We start from the raw sequence: 20,642 nt of genomic DNA, 5'->3' as shown, positions 1-20,642 counted from the left end.
AGCAATGTTGCAGCAAATTCAATAAAGACTTTAAAAATGGTCCACATCAAAAAAAACTTAAAAAAAGAAGGCTGTTGAAGTCTCAAGTGAACTGAAAGTCACTCAGTCGCGTCCGACTCTGCGACCCCATACACTGTGTAGCCTGCCAGTTTCCTCTGTTGATGGAACTCTCCAAGCAAGAATATTAGAGTGGGTTGCCATTCCCTTCTCCAGGGGATCTTCCTGACCCAGGGATTGAGCCTAGGTCTCCCACAGTGCAGGCAGATTTTTTTACAGTCTGAGCCACCAAAATATTAAAAAATTAAAGTATGTGTGTGGGGTGTGTATATGCCCGCACATAAGCTTCTGGAAGGAAATTATCAAAGTGCTATTGCAGTAGTGATCATCTTTGGATGGTAGGATAATGATGGGTTTTAATTTTTTTCTTTTATACTTTTTTCAAAATTTCTGTAATGAACAAATATTCTTATAATCAGAAAAATAGTTAATATTTAGAAATCTATATTTCAAAGGACAAAAGAATTGATATGTAAATTTCAGCTGATACAGTTTGAAGTTTTTGTTTGATTTAAATTCTTTTAGGTAGGGTAAGTTCTTTTAGAACTAGATCTTTTTTGAATATGTGTTTAAATTTTTCCAGCAAATTAATGTTTAGCAGTACTTTTAAAGGATTTTTTTCGTTCAAAATGCAATTAATTAGTTCCATTAATTCAGCACAACAAATATGTATTTTATTACCTATTTTTATATCAGCCAATAGCATTATTTTCTGTTTATTTTGTAAATGTTTCCGCATTCAATTAATAGCCTGGACCATGCTTTGTTTCTCTTAGAACTTAAGAATATTCTGGACATGTTGCAACTTGAAAACAATGAGCTGCAAGCTTTGAAGCTACGGCATGAGCAAAAGATGTCTGAGTTAGAGAAGACTCAGGTTGACGTGCTGGAGGTAATACACAAAGGCATTTTACTGGGAGCAAACCACGCGGTCTCCATTTGTACAGCTGAGTCCTCTTTTCTCTTCTTTAGGAGAAACTGGAGTTGGAGAATCTGCAGCAGACAGCCCTGCGACAGAAAGGGGAGGTGGAGTGGCAGAAGCAGGTCTTAGAGAGGGACAGGCGCGAGGCTGAGCGGGTAACCGCCGAGGCCCGAGCGTCGCGGCTGCGTGTTGAAGCTTTGCGCAAACAAAAGGAAGACCTCGAGGAGGAACGCGACAGCTGGGAGAGGGGGCTGGCACAGGCCGGACGGTGAGGGCGGGGGCACGTGGGCTTGCAAGGCCCCTCCGGAAGGCTAAAGCGCTATAAACACACTGTTTTAGAAATTGGAAAAGACAAAAAAATACAAAATACACCACAGACTCAGTATCACAGTACGATTCACCAGTAGCATTTTGGGATGAATTTTCCTTTTAGGCTTTTTTTCCCTCCCTTAAAGCACTTTTTTTTAATAACTTGTGATTTAAGTAAAATAATGTATGCTTGGAATATGTAAGTCAGTAGAGAAATATACCTTGTTGCGGGTAGGAAGGCCCAGTATTAACCCATTGTTAAGATTCAGTTCTCCTCAGATTGATCTGTAGATTCAAAACAATCACAATTAAAATCCCAACAGACTTTTTAAATAGAAAGTGGCCATCTGATTCTGAAATTCATATTGAAATGCAGAGGACCTAGAATATAAAACTTTTTAGATATGACACCAAAGCAACTTTAACAAAGAATAAAAGTTCAGAGCTAATACTATGTGATGTTAACACAGTATACAACCGTGATGATCAAAACACTGTGGTGTTGGTGTAAAGATAGGTAGGTGCTGATACATCACTTCAGTCAAGTCCGACTCTGTTCAACCCCATAGACGGCAGCCCACCAGGCTCCCCCGTCCCTGGGATTCTCCAGGCAAGAACACTGGAGTGGGTTGCCATTTCCTTCTCCAATGCATGAAAGTGAAAAGTGAAAATGAAGTCGCCTCAGTCGTGTCCGACTCTTAGTGACCCCATGGACTGCAGCCCACCAGGCACCTCCGTCCATGGAATTTTCCAGGCAAGAGTACTGGAGTGGGGTGCCATTGCGTTCTCCAAAAGATATGTAGGTAGGTCAACACAATGGAACAGAAAGTCTGCAGGTGAACTCACAAATACATGTACAACTGATGCTGACAAAGATGCAAAACAGAGAAGAGATGGTTTTTCAAAATATGTTGCTAAAAGCACTGCAAAAAAATGAACTTTGTCTATACTCACACTAAGTATAAAAATTAACTCAAAATGGATCATTAACATAAATGTAAAACTTGTAAGAGAAAAAACATAGGTAAAAAAATCTTCGTGGCCTTGGAGTAGGCAAAAATTCCTTAGATAAGACACTGAAAGCATGATCCGTAAAAAAGTAAATTGATAAAATTGAACTTCATCAAAGTTTAAAATTTCTGTTTCTTGAGAATTCCCTGGTGATCCAGTGGTTAGGATTCCATGTTTTCACTGCCAAGAGGGCAAGTTCAATCCCTTATTGTAGAAGTAAGATCCCACAGGCTGTACAGTGTGGCTGGAAGAAAAAAAACTTGTTTCTCAAAAGACACTTGTTGAGACAATAAGAAGACATCTCAGACTGGGAGAGAAATCTTTGCGACTGTGTGTCTGATGCAGGACTTGTACCCAGGAGGTATGTACATGTATAACAAACTCTCAAAACTCAGTAATTAGAAAATGAAGAAACCAATTTTCAAATAGGCAAAAATTTGAACATTTTATTTAAGAAAATAGATAAATGGCAGATAAGCACATGAAAAGATGCTCAGTGTCATTAATAATTAAGGAAATGCAAATTAAAACCACAACTAAATATCATTACATCAATAGATTAAACACTGACCATACCAAATTCTGTCAAGGAACTTTCATACACAATTGGTGGGAGTATAAAATGTCAGACCACCACTTTGGAAAATAGTTTGGCAGTTAGACTTAAAAATGCAAACATACACCTACCAGAAGATCTAGCTTTCCCACACCTAGAGGTGCAAACGAGTAGTGTGTGTGTGTGTGCGCGCACGCAAGCACGCTAAATTGCTTCAGTTGTGTCCCACTCTTCACGACCCTGTGGACTGTAGCCCACCAGGCTCCTCTGTCCATGGGATTCTCCGGACAAGAAGACTAGAGTGGGTTGGCATGCCCTCTCCCAGGGGATGTTCCCAACCCACGGATCAAACCCACGTCTCTTGTGTCTCCTGCGTTGGCAGGTGGGTTCTTTACCACTGGCGCCGCCTGGGAAGCCCAGAGGTTAAAGCCGACGTCCATACAAAACTGTGCACTGACGCTCATAGCAGCTTGACTCGCAGTGGCCATAAACTGGAAACACGCTAAATGCCCATCAGCTGATGAATGGGTCGGCAGATTGTAGTGTATCCATACCATCGAATGGACTTTCAGGTGGCACAGTGGTATAGAACCCACCTACCAATGCAGGAGACACCCAGGGTTCAATCCCTGGGTTGAAAAGATTGCCTGGAGTAGGAAATGGCAATCCCCTCCAGTATTATGCCTGGAAGATTCCGTGGACAGAGGAGGCTCGCAGGCTGCAGTCCATGAGGTCACAAAGAGTTGGACATGACAGAACACACACACAGGCATACCATAGAATGGGCTTCCCTGGTGGCTCAATGGTAAAGAATCTGCCTGCCGATGCAGGAGACGTGGGTTTGATCTCCGGGTTGGGAAGATGCCCTGGAGAAGGAAAGGGCAGCCCACTCCAGTATCCTTGCTTAGGAAACCCATGGACAGAGGAGCCTGGCGGGCTACAGTCCCTGGGGTCACAAAAGAGTTGGACATGACTTAGGGACTGTACAGTAGCAACATGCCATAGAGTACTACAGGGCAATAAAAAGCAATGGGTATTAACAACACGCAACTCCGTGGGTGTGTCTCAAAGTGACTGCTCAGTGAGAGAAGCCAGACCAAAGCCAGTCCATAGTGTGTGATTCCTGTTCACGTAAAGGAGCACATGCTCATACATACATTTTTTTTTTTTTGACAAATCTTAAACAGAGAAGGCAGTGGCACCCCACTCCAGTACTCTTGCCTGGAAAATCCCATGGATGGAGGAGCCTGGTAGGCTGCAGTCCATGGGGTCACTAAGAGTCAGATACGACTGAGTGACTTCACTTTCACTTTTTACTTTCATGTATTGGAGAAGACAATGGCAACCCACTCCAGTGTTCTTGCCTGGAGAATCCCAGGGACGGGGGAGCCTGGTGGGCTGCCATCTGTGGGGTCACAGAGAGTTGGACACGACTGAAGTGACGTAGCAGCTTAGCAGCATTATACATAAAATTGTATTTTTTGCTTTTTCACTTACAGTTAAGTCCATTTTAATCACGTTTGGAATTATAAGTGCTATCCATGTTATCCCTGATTTTTATAAAACTTCAATTTTAGCAAGTCACTTTTTGAAATGACAAACATTTCCAAATGTTCTATTTGGAAAGCTGAAAATAAGGGGTTTTTTTGAGAATGAGTTGAAGAGCCTTACAGTTTGTTAATACTTATTAATGTTTGTTATTTTAGTAAATTATTAATATTATTAACTTATTAATGTCATCCAGACTCCACAGCTGTGCTGTGACACATAACACTACTTGTTAGTTGTCTGGTATTTGTGCTTGGACATTTTGTGTTTGATGGTCTCACTTGTATCGTAGGGTCTTAGCAGCCACAGAAGAGAATAGCAAAGCAAAGCAGTCAGACTTAGAAAAGTTGGAATTGGATATCAGAAAACTGGAACAGGAGCTAGACCAGCTAAACAGAAGCAAACTCTCCCTGCACAGAGACATCACGGCCATGCAGCAGCAGCTCCAAGGTAAGAGAGGGCGCGGCGGGGGAGGCGGCCGTCTTCCTTCTGCTGGAGTCTTTGTTTAATGGTTTGCTTTCTTATTACAGAAACAGAAGTGAGAAATTGTCCTAATATTAGGTATGGTGATGGTTGAACAACTCTGAATTTACCAAAAGCCATGAAATTGCATACTTTAAATGGGTGAAATGCATTATATGTGAATTATATCTCAGTAAAGCTGGCTTTTTTTTAAAAAAAAATGAATTCATATTCCTTAGAGAACAATTTTAAAAACATAGCAAAGTGACAAAAATCACTATTGACCACACTCTTCAGAGATAATTTCTACTAGCAATGTGGTAAATATCCTTCCAGATTTTTCCTGAGGGGTGGTGTGTGTGTAGATTTAGAAACAAAAATGGAAGTGACGTATTTATGACCAAATCTTTATGAATCTGCGTGACTGTTTACTTATAAGTTACTAAGACCAAATCTTTATGAATCTCTTTGATTTTATGACCAAATCTTTTATGAATCTTTATGAATGACTGTTTACTTATAAGTTACTACTCTTTATGAATCTGCGTGACTGTTTACTTACAAGTTACTAAGTGACGTATTTATGACCAAATCTTTATGAATCTGCGTGACTGTTTACTTATAAGTTACTAAGTGATGAATCGTGATGTTTACTTATAAGTTACTACCAAATCTTTATGAATCTGCGTGACTGTTTACTTATAAGTTACTAAGTGACGTATTTATGACCAAATCTTTATGAATCTGCGTGACTGTTTACTTATAAGTTACTAAGTGACGTATTTATGACCAAATCTTTATGAATCTGCGTGACTGTTTACTTATAAGTTACTAAGTGACGTATTTATGACCAAATCTTTATGAATCTGCGTGACTGTTTACTTATAAGTTACTAAGTGACGTATTTATGACCAAATCTTTATGAATCTGCGTGACTGTTTACTTATAAGTTACTAAGTGTTTACTTACAAGTTACTAAGTGACGTATTTATGACCAAATCTTTATGAATCTGCGTGACTGTTTACTTACAAGTTACTAAGTGACGTATTTATGACCAAATCTTTATGAATCTGCGTGACTGTTTACTTACAAGTTACTAAGTGACGTATTTATGACCAAATCTTTATGAATCTGCGTGACTGTTTACTTATAAGTTACTAAGTGACGTATTTATGACCAAATCTTTATGAATCTGCGTGACTGTTTACTTATAAGTTACTAAGTAATTCCAGCCAACAGTATACTTGTTGAACACTTCCTGTGTACTGGGCATGATTGTAGATGTTTCATATGCATTTTATCGTTTAATTCTTATAACATTTTTATGAGGTAGAAACTATTGTTTTACCCATTTAAAGAAGCCAACGTAAGCCTAGTTTCCTTGGGACTTGCTTAAGTGAGAAGTGACTTGCTCGGTCTCACCCAGTTAGTAAGTGACAAAACCAGTACAGATAATAAAATTTATTTTCAAATTGTCTTCCTGAAACGTTGTACCAAATTTACATTTTTATCAGCAGTGTGGAAGGTACCTGTTTTTAAACCACACACCTCATCAACAGTAGGTATTGTGTGTGAGTTTTTTTTTATCATGAGGTTTTGAACATGTTAATCTTTTTTTTTTTTTAATATGTTAAGTCTTTAAAAAACATAAGGCTCCAAGCCCAGATCTGGCTTGCGCATGTACCTCTCTCTTGGCCTTGAATAAGGTAGGGTGGCATAGTCACCTGTTATACCCTAACAGAAGGAAGTATAAATTCACTTTCAGTCTACATTTTTAAGGGGACTGATGGGAAACTGGAAAATGTATACATATGTATTTCTTAGTCTATGTAAATGTTATTTCTGTAGAAAAACGAGAAGCAGTAAACTCATTACAGGAGGAACTAGCTGATGTCCAAGACCATTTGAACCTAGCGAAACAGGTAAGCCTAACAGATGTCATCTTCCCGTAGTGTCCTGCAGGTGTGCAGATAGCTGCTTGAAGTAACAAATCAAAGAGGCTGGTTCCTTCTCATATGAGCAGGTCCTCTAGAGCCATTTATCTAACACAAATGTAATATATACAAAACCTTTGATGCAGAGCAGTAATTGTCTAGTTTATTTTAGCCCTAGAATTCTCCATTCAAACAGTGTTCTGCTCAAAGCTAGTAAGTCAGGGGTGTTGGCTAGAAGAGCCCCATAGTTGGTCAGCCGCCACTCTGAGGGCTTCAGGGACCAGACGGACCTCTGTTCCCCATGGCACAAATGAGGCCTTGATGCTTCTCAGCGTCTTCCTGCAGTGATTCAGTGTTGTCCTGTGAAAGTACTGCTGTGAGCTGAGTTCCAAAGAACCTCAAGCAAGTTTTAGACCTTAGTTCTACTCTGTACGTTACGGGTTAGACATCTAAATTCTCTTCCTTCTACCTTGAAGATTCTGTTTCTAAGATGTATAAAGCTTATTCTGTCCTCTAAAAAGTCTTACACGGGTTCTTATGAACATTTTCTATGTTACTAGAAATATGGTAACTTTTCCAAAAGTGTTTAATTAGGGTTCTTTGAAGAAGGAAGTATTTATTGTTTTGTGAATTTTTTAACCTGTATAAATATTTCAGATGGTAACAAAACCATGACTTTAGGCTCATTTTCAGTCCGAGTTAAGGCTTGTTCACAGCTTTTCTTAATCTTGGCAATCCTTTGAGGTGGGTGCTGTTTATTCCCACCTCAGTGACAAGATGGCTAAATTTCGGAGGAACTGAGTCTCTTGCTGAGGGTCTGCCATCTTAGGTACTAGGCAGAGGGATCAGTGGTCACACTGAGCTCCGGGCGCCTTCGCCTGTTTACTGCGATGATGGAGGCTGTGGAGCTCTCAGGCTGTGTCCGCCGGGCTCAGGCGGTGCGGCCGTGCCACTAGCCCGGTAGAGAGGGTGGCTCTGTCCCTGGCTGGAGCTTGTTCTTTGACCTGAAGGACCTGCTCCACACCACCAAGCGCCAGGATGTCCTGCTTGGCGAGCAGACCAGGCTGCAGGAGGACCTCCAGGAACGCAGAAAGAAGTTGGAAGTCTGCCAAAGAGAAGAGGCAACAAAGCGGCAGCACCTGCAAGCGCTTCAGACGGAGGTGGAGGCGAAGGAGGCCGAGCTGGCCCGGCAGGACTCGGTACCGCACCCGCGGGCACGCAAGGGGGCGCTGCCGCGTGCGGAGCGCTCTTCCCCTGGGGTCTGAGGTCTGAGGTGGAGGCGAACGAGGCCGAGCTGGCCACGCGCGGAGCGCTCTTCCCCTGGGGTCCGAGGTGGAGGCAGACGAGACCGAGCTGGCCCAGCAGGAGACGGTACCGCACCCGCGCGGCAGGCAAGGGGGGCACTGCCACGCGCGGAGCGCTCTTCCCCTGGCGCGGCGCTGCTGAGAAGCTCCCGCTTGGGGTCTTGCTCACCCGAACCTGCCCTGTGTGACCTGAGGGGCATTTCACACCAACTCTCTGACTCCCTTGGTATTAATATTATGGACCATTAAGACTGTAGAACAGGCCCCGTAAAGAACCGTGGTGGCCACGTGTTGGTTCCTGCATATCCCCTCCTCACATGCTAGCCAAATCATTTTCCGTCCCCACCTGACCCCAAGAGAACTCCCTCTCTATCACCGTGGGCTGCTCGCTACTTTCTGTTTGAACTGGAATCCGACTAGTGCCCATGAAGATTCCTGCGGGACACAGTTAGTTGATGACTAACAGGTTGTTCTCTAATAAGACGTTTCAGAGACTTCAGAAAGAGAGAGAAAGTGAAGAAAAAAAGTTAGAAGCCAGTCGAGCGACCCTGCAGGAGCAGCAGCAGCAGCTGGAAAAGGAAATAGCAGACCAGAAGAACGCCCTGGACCAGGTGCTCAGCCAGGTGCTGGGGGCCGAGGAGCGCGCCAGGACTCTGCAGCAGGAGGAGAGATGGGGTGAGACCCTGGAGAAGACGCTGTCCCAGACCCGTATGTATCCCGGAGCGCTGCCAGGGGTGGGGCGCGGGGGGACCCGCTGACTGTCAAAGGAAGCGCGTAGAGGAGGCCCGGCCTCGGCCGTGGCCCAGGCAGGAGCGGCATGGGGGCCGCCCTCACTCGGTCCTCCGGGTCCTGCGAAAGCCGAGGAGGCGGGCCCAGAGGGAGCAGACTCTCTTTATGGAGATGGAATTCGATCTCGACACAGTCAGGTGTTTGTCCTTGACTGTGTCGCTTTCTTTGAGAATGCTTTTTCAAGGAAGTGGAATATTAAGGCAAAGAAGTGCCACAAGGCGCCCTAAAGGCTTTCTATAGAAGTGCTTTAATTCCGAGCTTTGGAACAGTGATCCATTTCATGTCAACCTGTTACAAAAAGCAATATTAACAGTTCTGTGATACAGTTGTTGGCCATTCGGTCTGTTTATTCTTTTGAGCCATATATAAATGAACTTGACTCAAGGGCAAAAGATGGTTCTTACGTCAGTAAATGAATTTTTTTCCCTTAGACTTCAGGTTTTAATAATGCTCAGAAAATGTTGTTCTCCCCTGCGGAAACTTTGAGGACTTGGGTTTTGAAAGGATTATTACTCCTTTTTCCCTGAGAACTCTTGATTCAGACCCAACCCTTTTCATTTTGAAACAAACCTAAATATGCTGAGTCTGACCGTGCCAGAGGCGTGAGAAGTGATATCTGGGCAGGGTGTTGCTTTACACAGGTTGATTAGAAAAATCTGTGTTAAATATCACTGTTGTGTATGAGCATCGTTTATTGAGTGTACTCACCATGCACTGGGTGTCTGCATGCACAATTCCCATTGAATACCAGGAAATGGGTTCCTCTATAGAAAATAAGACTCATGCCATTCCAAATCCTCTGTTCTTTTCCTGCACGGCCTCCCATGGAGGAAGAAATACTATGTACCTCCCTTTATTTAAAAGTAGGTTTATAAAAAAGCGTTCCAGGGACTTCCTTAGCTGTGCAGTGATCAAGACTCTGCACCTCCAATGCAGGGGGCACGGGTTCAATCCCTGGTTGGGGAACTAAGATCCCACGTGCCTCATGGAGCAGCCAAAAATTTTAAAAGTGGAGGAAGGACTTGAATAGATGTTTAAATAAGCAAGTGAATAAATAAATAGCATCTCAGTAGTCTCCTCCGTGTTCCTTGCACCTCACAGAATTGGTGCTCTCCAGTCTCAAAGACTCAAAAGAGAAAATGGTGGCCGCCTGTCACTTTGGAATCAGGTCCTTCAATAACAAACTACATCAAAAGGCACCCTTCTCTGAACCTTTTTCTGGGCCGCCGCTGTGGGTCAGGGGAGAGTTAGACAACTGGCTGGTGGAAGAAAGTGCCTGAGTGAGCGTCTCGTCCTTGTGCAGTCTGCCCTTAGCCAGCCCAGGGCCTCGGGCTAAACTGCCTGAAATGCTGTTTCAGAACAACAGCTCTCAGAACGGGAGCAGCAGTTGTTGGAAAAGTCAGCTGAGCTGCTGGCTCTTCAGAAAGAGGCGGACTCGATGAGGGCAGACTTCAGCCTCTTGCGAAACCAGTTCTTGACGGAGAGGAAGAAAGCTGAGAAGCAGGTAGCCAGCCTCAGGGAAGCGCTCAAGACCCAGCGCAGCCAGCTGGAGAAGACCCTTCTCGTGAGTGCCCCCGCCCCACCCCGCCGGCTTGTGCCCCCCACCCTGCCCCGGTGGCTTGTGCGGTGACGTACCCCCTGCCCCGCCCCGGCGGCTTGTGCCTTGACGCCTTCCATGAGAAGACCCTTCTCGTGAGTGCCCCCGCCCCGCCCTGGCGGCTTGTGCCCCCTGCCCCACCCCGGTGGCTTGTGCCATGACGCCTTCCATGTAGAGAAAATAAATGACCGGGCAACCCAGTCCCTAACCCAACTGTTGTTTTGGGTACATTTGTGCATAGTTTGTGCCTGAAGCTAATGGGAGATTTTGCCTGCGTCTGGGCTCAGCCCTAGCGGAGTTGGCTGTCTGGCTGGAACGCTGATCACAGGCTCAGACAGCACCCTCGGCGAGCCAGCCTCTGCGCACCTCTCCAGCGGGGGTGCAGGGGTTTGGGGGCGGGAGAGCTTCTGAAGAGCCTCTTCCCCAGCTGCAGTCTGTGCTCACAGGTTTTCTCATCATGCCCTTTTTGGTCAGCATCAGCTTTAATTAATCATTATCCTAAAACTAGGAGGTTCAATCTGTCATGCTCTTATCCCTGAGATGAATTGTGGGTGGTGGCACTCAGATGCCTCCAGACCAACAGGCAGCGACAGGTACTGTCCCAGAAGAGGATTTTCTAACCCCCTTTGGAGGGGTTCATGTCGCCCTGCAGTGTGAATATGGCTTTGCATCCGGATGTATCTCCCAGAGGGCGATACCACGCACAGCCAGTGACGTGCAACAGGACTGTGACGGGAGTGGGCAGATGTCTAGGTTTTAACCCTCCCAGGAACCCTGTGATGGTGGCTGTTGTTCACGTCTCCCAGACAGGGGAGGGTCACCTGATCTGTGCTGACACGGCACACCCAGGGTTCAGGCTTTCTGCTCCAGCTCTGCCGCCGCTGCTGCAGGAGGCCGGCCGATCATCCCTTTATAGCTGGAGGCCAGACAGGAAACGAAGGCTCAGAGATGGCGAGTGCCAGGCAGCAGCGCGCACCTCCAGAGTCGTTCTCCTCCTCCCTTGCTAGGAGCAGAAGCAGGAGAACAGCTCCATGCAGAAGGAGATGGCGACTATCGAGCAGGTGGCGCAGGACAACCACGAGCGGGCCCGGCGCCTGATGCGGGAGCTCAGCCAGATGCAGCAGGAGTACGCGGAGCTCAAGAAGCAGGTGCGCCCGCAGCCCGGCGCGGGCGCGTCTCAGCCACGCTCGTGCAAGGAGCACGGCTCTGTGAAAACTGTCAGACTAGTGATCAGATTGTTCTTCTAGTCTTGAAATTTAGAACTTTCCACAAGAAGAAAGTATTTGTTCAAGATACACTTTTAAAATGCCCCCAAGATACACTTTTGAAATGCGTTAAGTTCACCAAACTTGTTAGTTTTTGAAAGAAAAATGACACTTCTTCAGCATAAAATTTTATCAAGTCCCAAAGTGCTGTGTTGAAATACTAGATTTTATGCCAGAAACAAGTCTGTAAGAGACAAACTCCCAAGGAAACCTCTGATCGCCTGTTGTGTAGCCGGGCCGAGGAGAGGAGAACGGTTCGTCCTCGACAGAGGGTCTCACCCTAGACCCCGCCGTGTCCCTCAGCCCGTGTCAGGGGCTGGCCCACTCCAGAGCTGTCTCGTCAGGCTGCTCAGACCCCTCGAGTGACCCTGCTACACTCTGTCCTTTGGATGACCCCACGTGGCCATTTAGTCTCATCTGTTCCTATAACCACGCCCCCAACACACACACACACACGCGCGCACACACACACACCCCTTTGGCTCAAGAAAAAATTACTTCTAAAGGCCCCCTGGCCTCTGTAAATTTGGGAGGGCAGTTAGCAGTGAGTATGACTGTGGTATCTTCACTGAGCTCTTTATGGACAGAGCCATATAGAGTGATCTCTCCCACACCACCAGATTCTTCATGTGTAAAATAAAAACATTCAAGCAGACCTTTTCTAAGCCCCTTTAAGTGCTAACATTTATAACCTAGACCACTTAAAACTTGTTTCAGTAAACGCCCCTTTTCTCCTTTGAGGACCGCTAAGGTGCCTCATATAAATTCTCACGTAGCTCTCACGTTGCAGGATACAGGAGGTTTAGAAGTTAGCTAGCTTGCCCTAACTCGTGCTGGTAATGACTGTTGGAAGTGAGTCTGGAGCCCAGCGCTGTCCCGCTGCAGCGAGGTGGACCGCAGTAGTGTGGGCCATCTGCAAGCAGCGCTGCCCTGGGCTTCTCCGAACAGGCATGGCTCCAGTTGGAAGGCCAGGAAATCCTTGACTCGGTAGCTTAGACATACTTGGGTAGCTGGAAAAATCACAAATTTTTACGGTTCTAATCATAATAAGTAACATTTGTAGGTCTTTCGGTGTTTTATACCTGTATTTAAAATATTAAATCATTAAATAATAATGCTTCAGTTGTAGTACTTGGTGGTATTTGACTCTCACTCGCTCTGTAGATGGTAAACCAGAAAGACCTGGAAAGAAGACAAGTAGAAATCAGTGAAGCGATGAGGACACTTAAGTCTGAAGTGAAAGACGAGATCAGAGCCAGCCTGAAGAACCTCAACCAGTTTCTACCGGAGCTGCCAGCAGACCTGGAGGCCATTCTGGAAAGGAGCGAACACCTAGATGGAGGGCTGGAAAGCTTGAAGGAGAACTTTCCATTCGCCCTGAGTGAGAAGCCATCACCTTTTGAAGAGAAACTACATTTTTCTCGCGTTCACATAATGGTAAGGGCTTGTTTATCCTGCTGTTCCCTGGACTTCCTAAAATGGCCCTTTGGTCCCCACCGCCCCAGATGAGTTCTGACATGGACTGGAGGGTGGGAGGAGGGAAAGGCGGGCTGGTTGTGACGGTGCTGCTCACTCTCTGATGGCTCCCTTTTCCTCTGAAAAGGATGAGCACTGGCGTGGAGAAGCGCTCCGGGAGAAGCTGCGGCACCGTGAGGACCGACTCAAGGTGGCCCTTTTAAAAGAAAAAAAAGTATAAGACACTTGGCCTGTTGAGAGCGGGGAAAGTGCTCTGTCGCAGCCGTCACAACAGATTTATAGGTTACATGTTCGAAGCTCAGAGAGGTTGGCATCACAGTTAGTCAGCACCAAGGTCAGGGTTCAGACCCACGAGCTCTGGTGCTCAGCGCAGGGTTCCTAACCCTGGGTAACGCTGCTTTGCCTCAGTTGAAACTGACAGGACCTGCAGACAGAAAATACAGATGCGCTGATCAAAACACAGCTCACAGGCCAGTGATCGGGGGAGGGATTGGGGAAACCAGAAAAGTAGGCTTGGGTGTCAAATGAGAAGCTGTTTGGCTCAGGATATGTTGAGCTTGAAGGCTTCATGAGACACAGGGAAGGGTGTCTGTCTGTAGGCAGCTGAAAATAGGTGTCTAGGATTTAGTTGTGAGTTCAGTTCAGTTCACTCGCTCAGTCGTCCGACTCTTTGCAACCCCATGCACCGCAGCACACCAGGCCTCCCTGTCCATCACCAGCTCCTGGAGTCCACCCAAACCCATGTCCATCGAGTCAGTGATCCCATCCAACCATCTCATCCTCTGTCGTCCTCTTCTCCTCCTGCCCTCAATCTTTCCCAGCATCAGGGTCTTTTCAAATGACTCCACTCTCTGCATCAGGTGGCCAAAGTATTGGAGTTTCAGCTTCAGCATCAGTCCCTCCAATGAACACCCAGGACTGATCTCCTTTAGGATGGACTGGTTGGATCTCCTTGCAGTCCAAGGGACTCTCAAGAGTCTTCTCCAACACCATAGTTCAAAAGCATCAATTCTTCTGTACTCAGCTTTCTTTATAGTCCAACTCTCACATCCATACATGACCACTGGAAAAACCATAGCCTTGACTAGATAGACCTTTGTTGGCAAAATAATGGCTCTGCTTTTTAATATGCTGTCTAGGTTGGTCATAACTTTCCTTCCAAGGAGCAAGCGTCTTTTAATTTCATGGCTGCAATCACCATCCTCAGTGATTTTGGAGCCCAGAAAAATAAAGTCAGCCACTGTTTCCCCATCTATTTCCCATGAAGTGATGGGACCGGATGCCATGATCTTAATTTTCTGAATGTTGAGCTTTAAGCCAACTTTTTCACTCTCCACTTTCACCTTCATCAAGAGGCTCTTTAGTTCCTCTTCCCTTTCTGCCATAAGGGTGGTGTCATCTGCATATCTGAGGTTATTGATATTTCTCCCGGCAATCTTGATTCCAGCTTGTGATTCCTCCAGCCCAGTGTTTCTCATGATGTACTCTGCATATAAGTTAAATAAGCAGGGTGACAATATACAGCCTTGACTTCCTCCTCTTCCTATTTGGAACCAGTCTGTTGTTCCATGTCCAGTTCTAATTGTTGCTTCCTGACCTGCATACAAATTTCTCAAGAGGCAGGTCAGGTGGTCTGGTATTCCCATCTCTTTCAGAATTTTCCACAGTTTATTGTGATCCACGCAGTCAAAGGCTTTGGCATAGTCAATAAAGCAGAAATAGATGTTTTTTCTGGAACACTCTTGCTTTTTTGAGGATCCATCAGATGTTGGCAATTTGATCTCTGGTTCCTCTGCCTTTTCTAAAACCAGCTTGAACATCTGGAAGTTCAGTGGTTCATGTATTGCTGAAGCCTGGCTTGGAGAATTTTAAGCATTACTTTACTAGCGTGTGAGATGAGTGCAATTGTGGGGTAGTTTGAGCATTCTTTGGCATTGCCTTTCTTTAGGATTGGAATGAAAACTGACCTTTTCCAGTCCTGTGGCCACTGCTGAGTTTTCCACATTTGCTGGCATATTGAGTGCAGCGCTTTCACAGCATCATCTTTCAGGATTTGAAATAGCTCAACTGGAATCCCATCACCTCCACTAGCTTTGTTCGTAGTGATGCTTCCTGAGGCCTGACTTAAAATGTAGGAGTGAAGAGTATAGTGGAGAGCTGGGAATGAATGAGGCGGTTAGAACCAGAGAGGACAGCGTGCATCGCTGGGGAGCAGCCACTCGCCTCGAGGGCTGAGAGGGAGCCACGTGCAGTCCCGAGTGAGAGAAGGCGCTTTACATCAGATAGCCTCTGGCCACACGTGGCTGTTTAAATGGAAATTCACTGTCATTAAACCAGGTTAAAAATTCAGTTACCACATTTCACGTGCTTGGCAGCCACACGATTAGTGGTTACCATAGAAGGCAGCAGATGTAGAACATGGAACATTCCTGTCACAGAGCGTTCTGTGGGACAGTGCTTGCTGGCAGCGTTAATTAGAGGATCATTTCAGAGGTGCCGTGGGGAAGCCAGGAAGCAGTGTGGGGTTGAGGATTCCAAGCACTGGGAGACACTGACGATAGCAGTGTAAACCCATCGTCTGAGTCTGAGCAGGCGTCCAGCGAGGAGGGTGCGGAAACCCCGCGTGTTGTGACAGTGGAGCGCACAGGCTGAGTTTAAGGTGCAGTGACGCGCGGAAGAGCCGTCCGGCACCTGCCCGCCTGCTCCGCCTTTTTAACTTTTGAAGACAAGGGTTTTCAGCAGCCACTTCTGTGTTCTGACAGATTTGCCTTTCAAATGTTAAACGTGAGGAAGCTACTCAGCACTAGTTCTGGCACATTCCCCCTGTAAAGCCCTAAGTCCTCCCGTAACGCTTCCAGGCCCAGCTCCGACACTGTATGTCCAAGCAGGCAGAGGTGTTAAGCAAAGGGAAGCGGCAGACCGAGGGCACGTTACACAGCCTGAGGAGGCAGGTCGACGCCTTAGGGGAGCTGGTCACCAGCACGTCTGTGGAGTCCACGTCGTCAGCCACTCTGTCTCAGCTCGAATCTTCCCTTGCAGAGGACTCCCATCTTGGACCAAGTCAGGTAGGAGGAGGCTCTTCACAAGTGGTCTGGCTTGTACATGGAAAGTCCCTGAAAGCTTTGAGGCCCACAGCCTAGAGTTAGACTCAGAAGGACACGAAAAAGTGAAAAGTGAAAGTCGCTCAGTCCTGTGCAGCTCTGTGGTGCTGTTGACCACACAGTCCATGGTTTTTCTCCAGGCCAGAATACTGGAGTAGGTAGCTGTTCCTTTCTCCAGGGGATCTTCCCAACCAAGGGACTGAAGCCAGGTCTCCCACATTGCAGGCGGATTCTTTACCAGCTCAGCCACCAAGGAAGCCCAAGAATACTGGAGTGGGTAGCCTATCCTTTCTCCAGCAGATCTTCCTAACCCAGGAATCAAACCAGGGTCTCCTGCATTGCAGGCAGATTCTTTACCAGCTGAGCTACTAGGGAAGCCCAAAGGGCATGAGTTTCCCCAAGATTTGAAGGTGGAAGGACACGACTGTCACCTTCAAATCTCAGGGAAACTTGTCTTAGGGAAGACTCGCAAAAGTTGTCCATGGGAAACTGGAATCAACTGGTTGGTAGTAAATGCATAAAGAGGACAAGCTGCTGATTTAGGAAATCAACTAGGAAACAGGGACATAGTTAACTCTCCCATGAAGGCTCTCCACTTTGGATTTCCTTTTTGTCTATTTGGTAAATACAACAAGTTTAGGGAATTCCCTGGTGGTCCAGTGGTTAAGGATTCTGTGTTTTCACCACCGAGGGCCCGGGTTCAGCCTCTCATTGGGGAGCTAAAATACCATAAGCCATGTGGCACAGTAAAAAATAGAAGAGTTTGGACCTCTGAAGCCAACTTGTGTCCCAGTTTAGTCTGTCCACTTGGGAAAGGTGACTGTGCCAATTGTTAGTCTTAAGCGAAGTTTGAACTCTGAATTCAGAGTCTATAAAAAAAAAAGCACAACACAAGATTTCACAGGTTTTCTGTGTGAGACCTAGATGAGGTTAGTAATTATTTAGGAGGAACGTAAAATATATTCATGGAGTCCCTAAATAGTAAGACAATATTCCTGTCAGACAGATAATAGCTACCATTTTGCATGCCTAGTGTGTGGGTGTGGTGGCTCAGCGGTAAAGAATCTGCCTGCGATGTGGGTTCAATCCCCGGGTTGGGAAGATTCCCTGGAGGAAAGCATGGCAACCCAGTCCAGTATTCTTGCCTGGAGAGTCCCACGGACAGGCACCTGGGCAGGCTGCAGTGCGTACGGCCGCAGAGTCAGACGAAGTGCCTCTGCACGCCTGTGTGTGCACCAGACTCTACGTGTACTGCCTCACTTACTCCTGGGAACTAGCATTCATCCTTCTATATGAAGAAACTGTAGAAAACAAGAAATGTCAAGGTCACAGCGAAACACAAAACCAGGATTTAGAGGCTGATCTCTCTCTACCACAGAGCAGTGTATTGTCTGTGAGCCCAAGAACATCCAAGGCCAGTCTGCATCTTTAATAGACCATAGCCTGCTCATTAGCAGCAGAGCCAAGATGTGAATATGATCACCTTAAATCTTCCACGGTAGGACCCGTCAGATACAGGCCAAAACCGTCATGGGCCTCAGGGCAGGAAGAAGGTCAGAGGCAGAGAGCTCTGTAGAGATGACTTTGGAGGTGAGCCCGGAAGAGCGGGCGACGGGTGCGCAGGGGTGTGGGCGCCCGCTGAGTTCTTCAGCTCCAGTGGCAGCCGGAGACCTGAGGCGCCCCGGGTCCAGGAAGGGAACAGAGGTGGCGCGAGAGGCACAGCGCGTAGAGAGGGGTTTGTTAGAAGTACGTTGGGTCCCTGAGTCTTAATCTAGGGGTGTGTGGGATGAAAATCTGAACTAGGTTGGAGTTAGGGGGCTGGCTTCTGAGCCTAACGTTTTATCTTCCTTCTTTCCAGAGCTCCTTCCATCAAGTTCCACAAGGTCCATCACCATCAGCAGACAGTTACCGACACTGATGCTGTCCTCAGCTTCCTGCTCACAGGGTACATGTTACAAAAAGTTCTTTTATTTATAAATAACTAGCACTTTCAATTGGCAGATGTTGAGTTGTAGCTTATCATAGTCTTAATCAAAGTAACCATCTAACTTTTATCCTGGGTAATTTTGTATGGTGGTTCATCTTAAAACATTTTTCCCAAGAAGTACTCAAATATTACCTGTTAGCCATGATGCTATCATCTAGTTCTGTGAATTTAGCTAAAACCTGTTTTTACTGTTGCAGAAATTCACCCTTAGTCCTTTCTCATCCTGTTGTAGGACGAGTGGCTCAGCCAGATGGAGGAAGACTGTCTTGCCTAAATATGAGGAAATAACTTTCTCCACTACCTCACTAACTTCATTAGAATGCCACTTGGTTTTTATCAAGATCCAGTCAGTTCAGATGCTGAAAACTCCACTGTAGCTTATTCCACTTCTACAGCGGCTCTCAGCATTTTTGTTAAGTCACCTGTACATATGGGAATATCGTATACTATTTAAACCAGGGTCTTACATGGCTGAGGGTTTTCTTTTTTTAACCTTTGAAATGCATTATTATAAGACCAGTGCTGATCTGAATCTATAAACTGGTAAAATCTATAGTTAGGTTAAAAACAACATGCTTAGGCTCCTCTTTATTTATAGTGCCAAAAGTTATTTTTGGATTTTGTTTAAAATCTATTTTCATATGAAAATAAAAGATAAAATAAATGTGGGTCTGACATCTGACTTTACATTTCACAGATCTACAGTAAAGCCATAAATTTTTTACCCTAATTTCAAGAGAACGTCAAGTCTTTCAGATGGCTTTCCGTCTCTGTCTGCAGGTTGAAGTATGTTGTATCTGTCAATGCTTTGAAAATACTTGTCATAAAACTGTAGTATATACTTCAGAAGCCTTTCTTCAACGAGAAACATTTCTTTGGTGGAAAAATAGAACTCTGGAAAATCCACACGCATTTTTAGTCGTTCAGTCACGTCTGACTCTTTGCGACCCCCATGGACTGCAACCCACCAGGCTCTTCTGTCTATGGGATTATTCAGACAAGAATACTGGAGTGGGTTGCCATTTCCTCTTCCTGGGGATCTTCCTAACCCAGGGATCGAACCCGTGTCTCTTGCACTGGCAGCTAGATTCCTTACCACTGAGCCACCTGGGAAGCCCTTGGAGAATCTGACCCAGTGGTAAATTCAAACTGTGTTCAGACTTGGGAATATTTTAAAACAATCCTATTTTCTAGGTTCCTAGACAGCTTTTGAACCAAAACAGGTATTATATACCATGTTATACTATATATAGTACAGCACTATCCTCTGACCACCTGCTGAGGTTTATATTCCTAAGAAGTTGTTTGCCTAGAGCTGGACCATTAAGATCTGGGCTAGGGACTGACATGGGATGAATATAAGACAGTGAAAATGTCATAAAACTAACAGCCAGTAAGTTCTAGAAAACATCTACTTCCGATGTAAACTTGATTTGATGGTGTCTTTTTTACTTACATTCTTTGTTTCATTTTCACAAGTCTTGGCAAAATGCTTAGAAGCCTGGCCTAATTCAACAATTATTGAAATCCTTCAAGGACAGTTTCCTGGTCTGTCCATGTGCTGAATGAGAGTAAAATATTTTCTTCCTAAACTGCCACGTGAACAGGAATCATTTGGTCTTCTGTTAAGGCTGTGAACTGAGCCACATGTTTATAAGAAAAGAGCACACTTAAAACAACAGATGTGGAGAAGTTCCCGAAACTACAGTCTTATTGACCTAGAAGGTGATTCGTGTATGAAGCCAAACACCTGGTCTCAAAAGACGTCTTTCCAAAGAAACTCTACTCCCTCCAACTAGGATTATGTAAAAATCACCAGCCACCCACCCCCCCGCCCCCAAAAAAATCAAAATCACTGCATCAAACACTTTATTGTCCATGAAAAATACTTGAACATCATCCCGGAATGTCTAACGCACAGAGAACCGAGCACCAAGTACTACTCAGGAGGGCCTCGTAGGTGCAAGGGCAACGAGGAACCCAGAAAAGCAGGTGACCACACAAGTAATAAGCTCTCTGTGCATTAAAAATTAAAAGAATTTCACATTCTCCCAAGGTACTTGCCCAATGTCTGGCACACAGATGTTTACAACAGTCTGCCTCTCTCTGAGCACCCAGGTTTATTACAGGGGATCACACATGCAAATACCAGAATCTGGTCCTGAGCAGAGTCAAGGGAGAAGTGTCAGCCACCAGGCGTGCTGACCTCACACTGAAAAAGGCCAAAGAACACCGCGAGTGGGATCTGAATGCACGGGTCAGACCGGAGCTCCATTACCGAGTGCTGTGGATTTATATACTATTTACGCAGACGTCTCTTTTT

At 45.7% G+C, this 20,642-nt stretch overlaps 1 protein-coding gene across 9 annotated transcripts in view; it reads left to right on the top strand.

The window, feature by feature from the left end:
• Window positions 1-20,445, top strand: part of CNTRL (centriolin) — an 89,785-nt gene extending 69,340 nt beyond the window's left edge. For 3 of the 9 annotated variants that reach the window (XM_070374980.1, XM_070374979.1, XM_070374977.1), the window contains exons 32-44: window positions 834-949; window positions 1,030-1,247; window positions 4,696-4,853; window positions 6,715-6,788; window positions 7,811-7,999; window positions 8,587-8,812; window positions 10,252-10,457; window positions 11,498-11,638; window positions 12,920-13,192; window positions 13,359-13,421; window positions 16,090-16,296; window positions 18,191-18,277; window positions 18,552-19,010. In XM_070374980.1, the coding sequence (XP_070231081.1) occupies window positions 834-949; window positions 1,030-1,247; window positions 4,696-4,853; window positions 6,715-6,788; window positions 7,811-7,999; window positions 8,587-8,812; window positions 10,252-10,457; window positions 11,498-11,638; window positions 12,920-13,192; window positions 13,359-13,421; window positions 16,090-16,296; window positions 18,191-18,250 (1,931 nt within the window). In that variant the 3' untranslated portion in view covers window positions 18,251-18,277; window positions 18,552-19,010. The other 6 variants (XM_070374978.1, XM_070374982.1, XM_070374981.1 and 3 more) reach the window with 6 other exon arrangements.
• Window positions 20,446-20,642: the final 197 nt, after the last annotated feature.

The sequence above is a fragment of the Bos mutus genome, chromosome 8, assembly GCF_027580195.1.
Source record: "Bos mutus isolate GX-2022 chromosome 8, NWIPB_WYAK_1.1, whole genome shotgun sequence".
Lineage (NCBI taxonomy): Eukaryota > Metazoa > Chordata > Mammalia > Artiodactyla > Bovidae > Bos > Bos mutus.
Note: the sequence above shows the minus strand (reverse complement) of the source record. Positions and strands in the feature narration are given on the sequence as shown.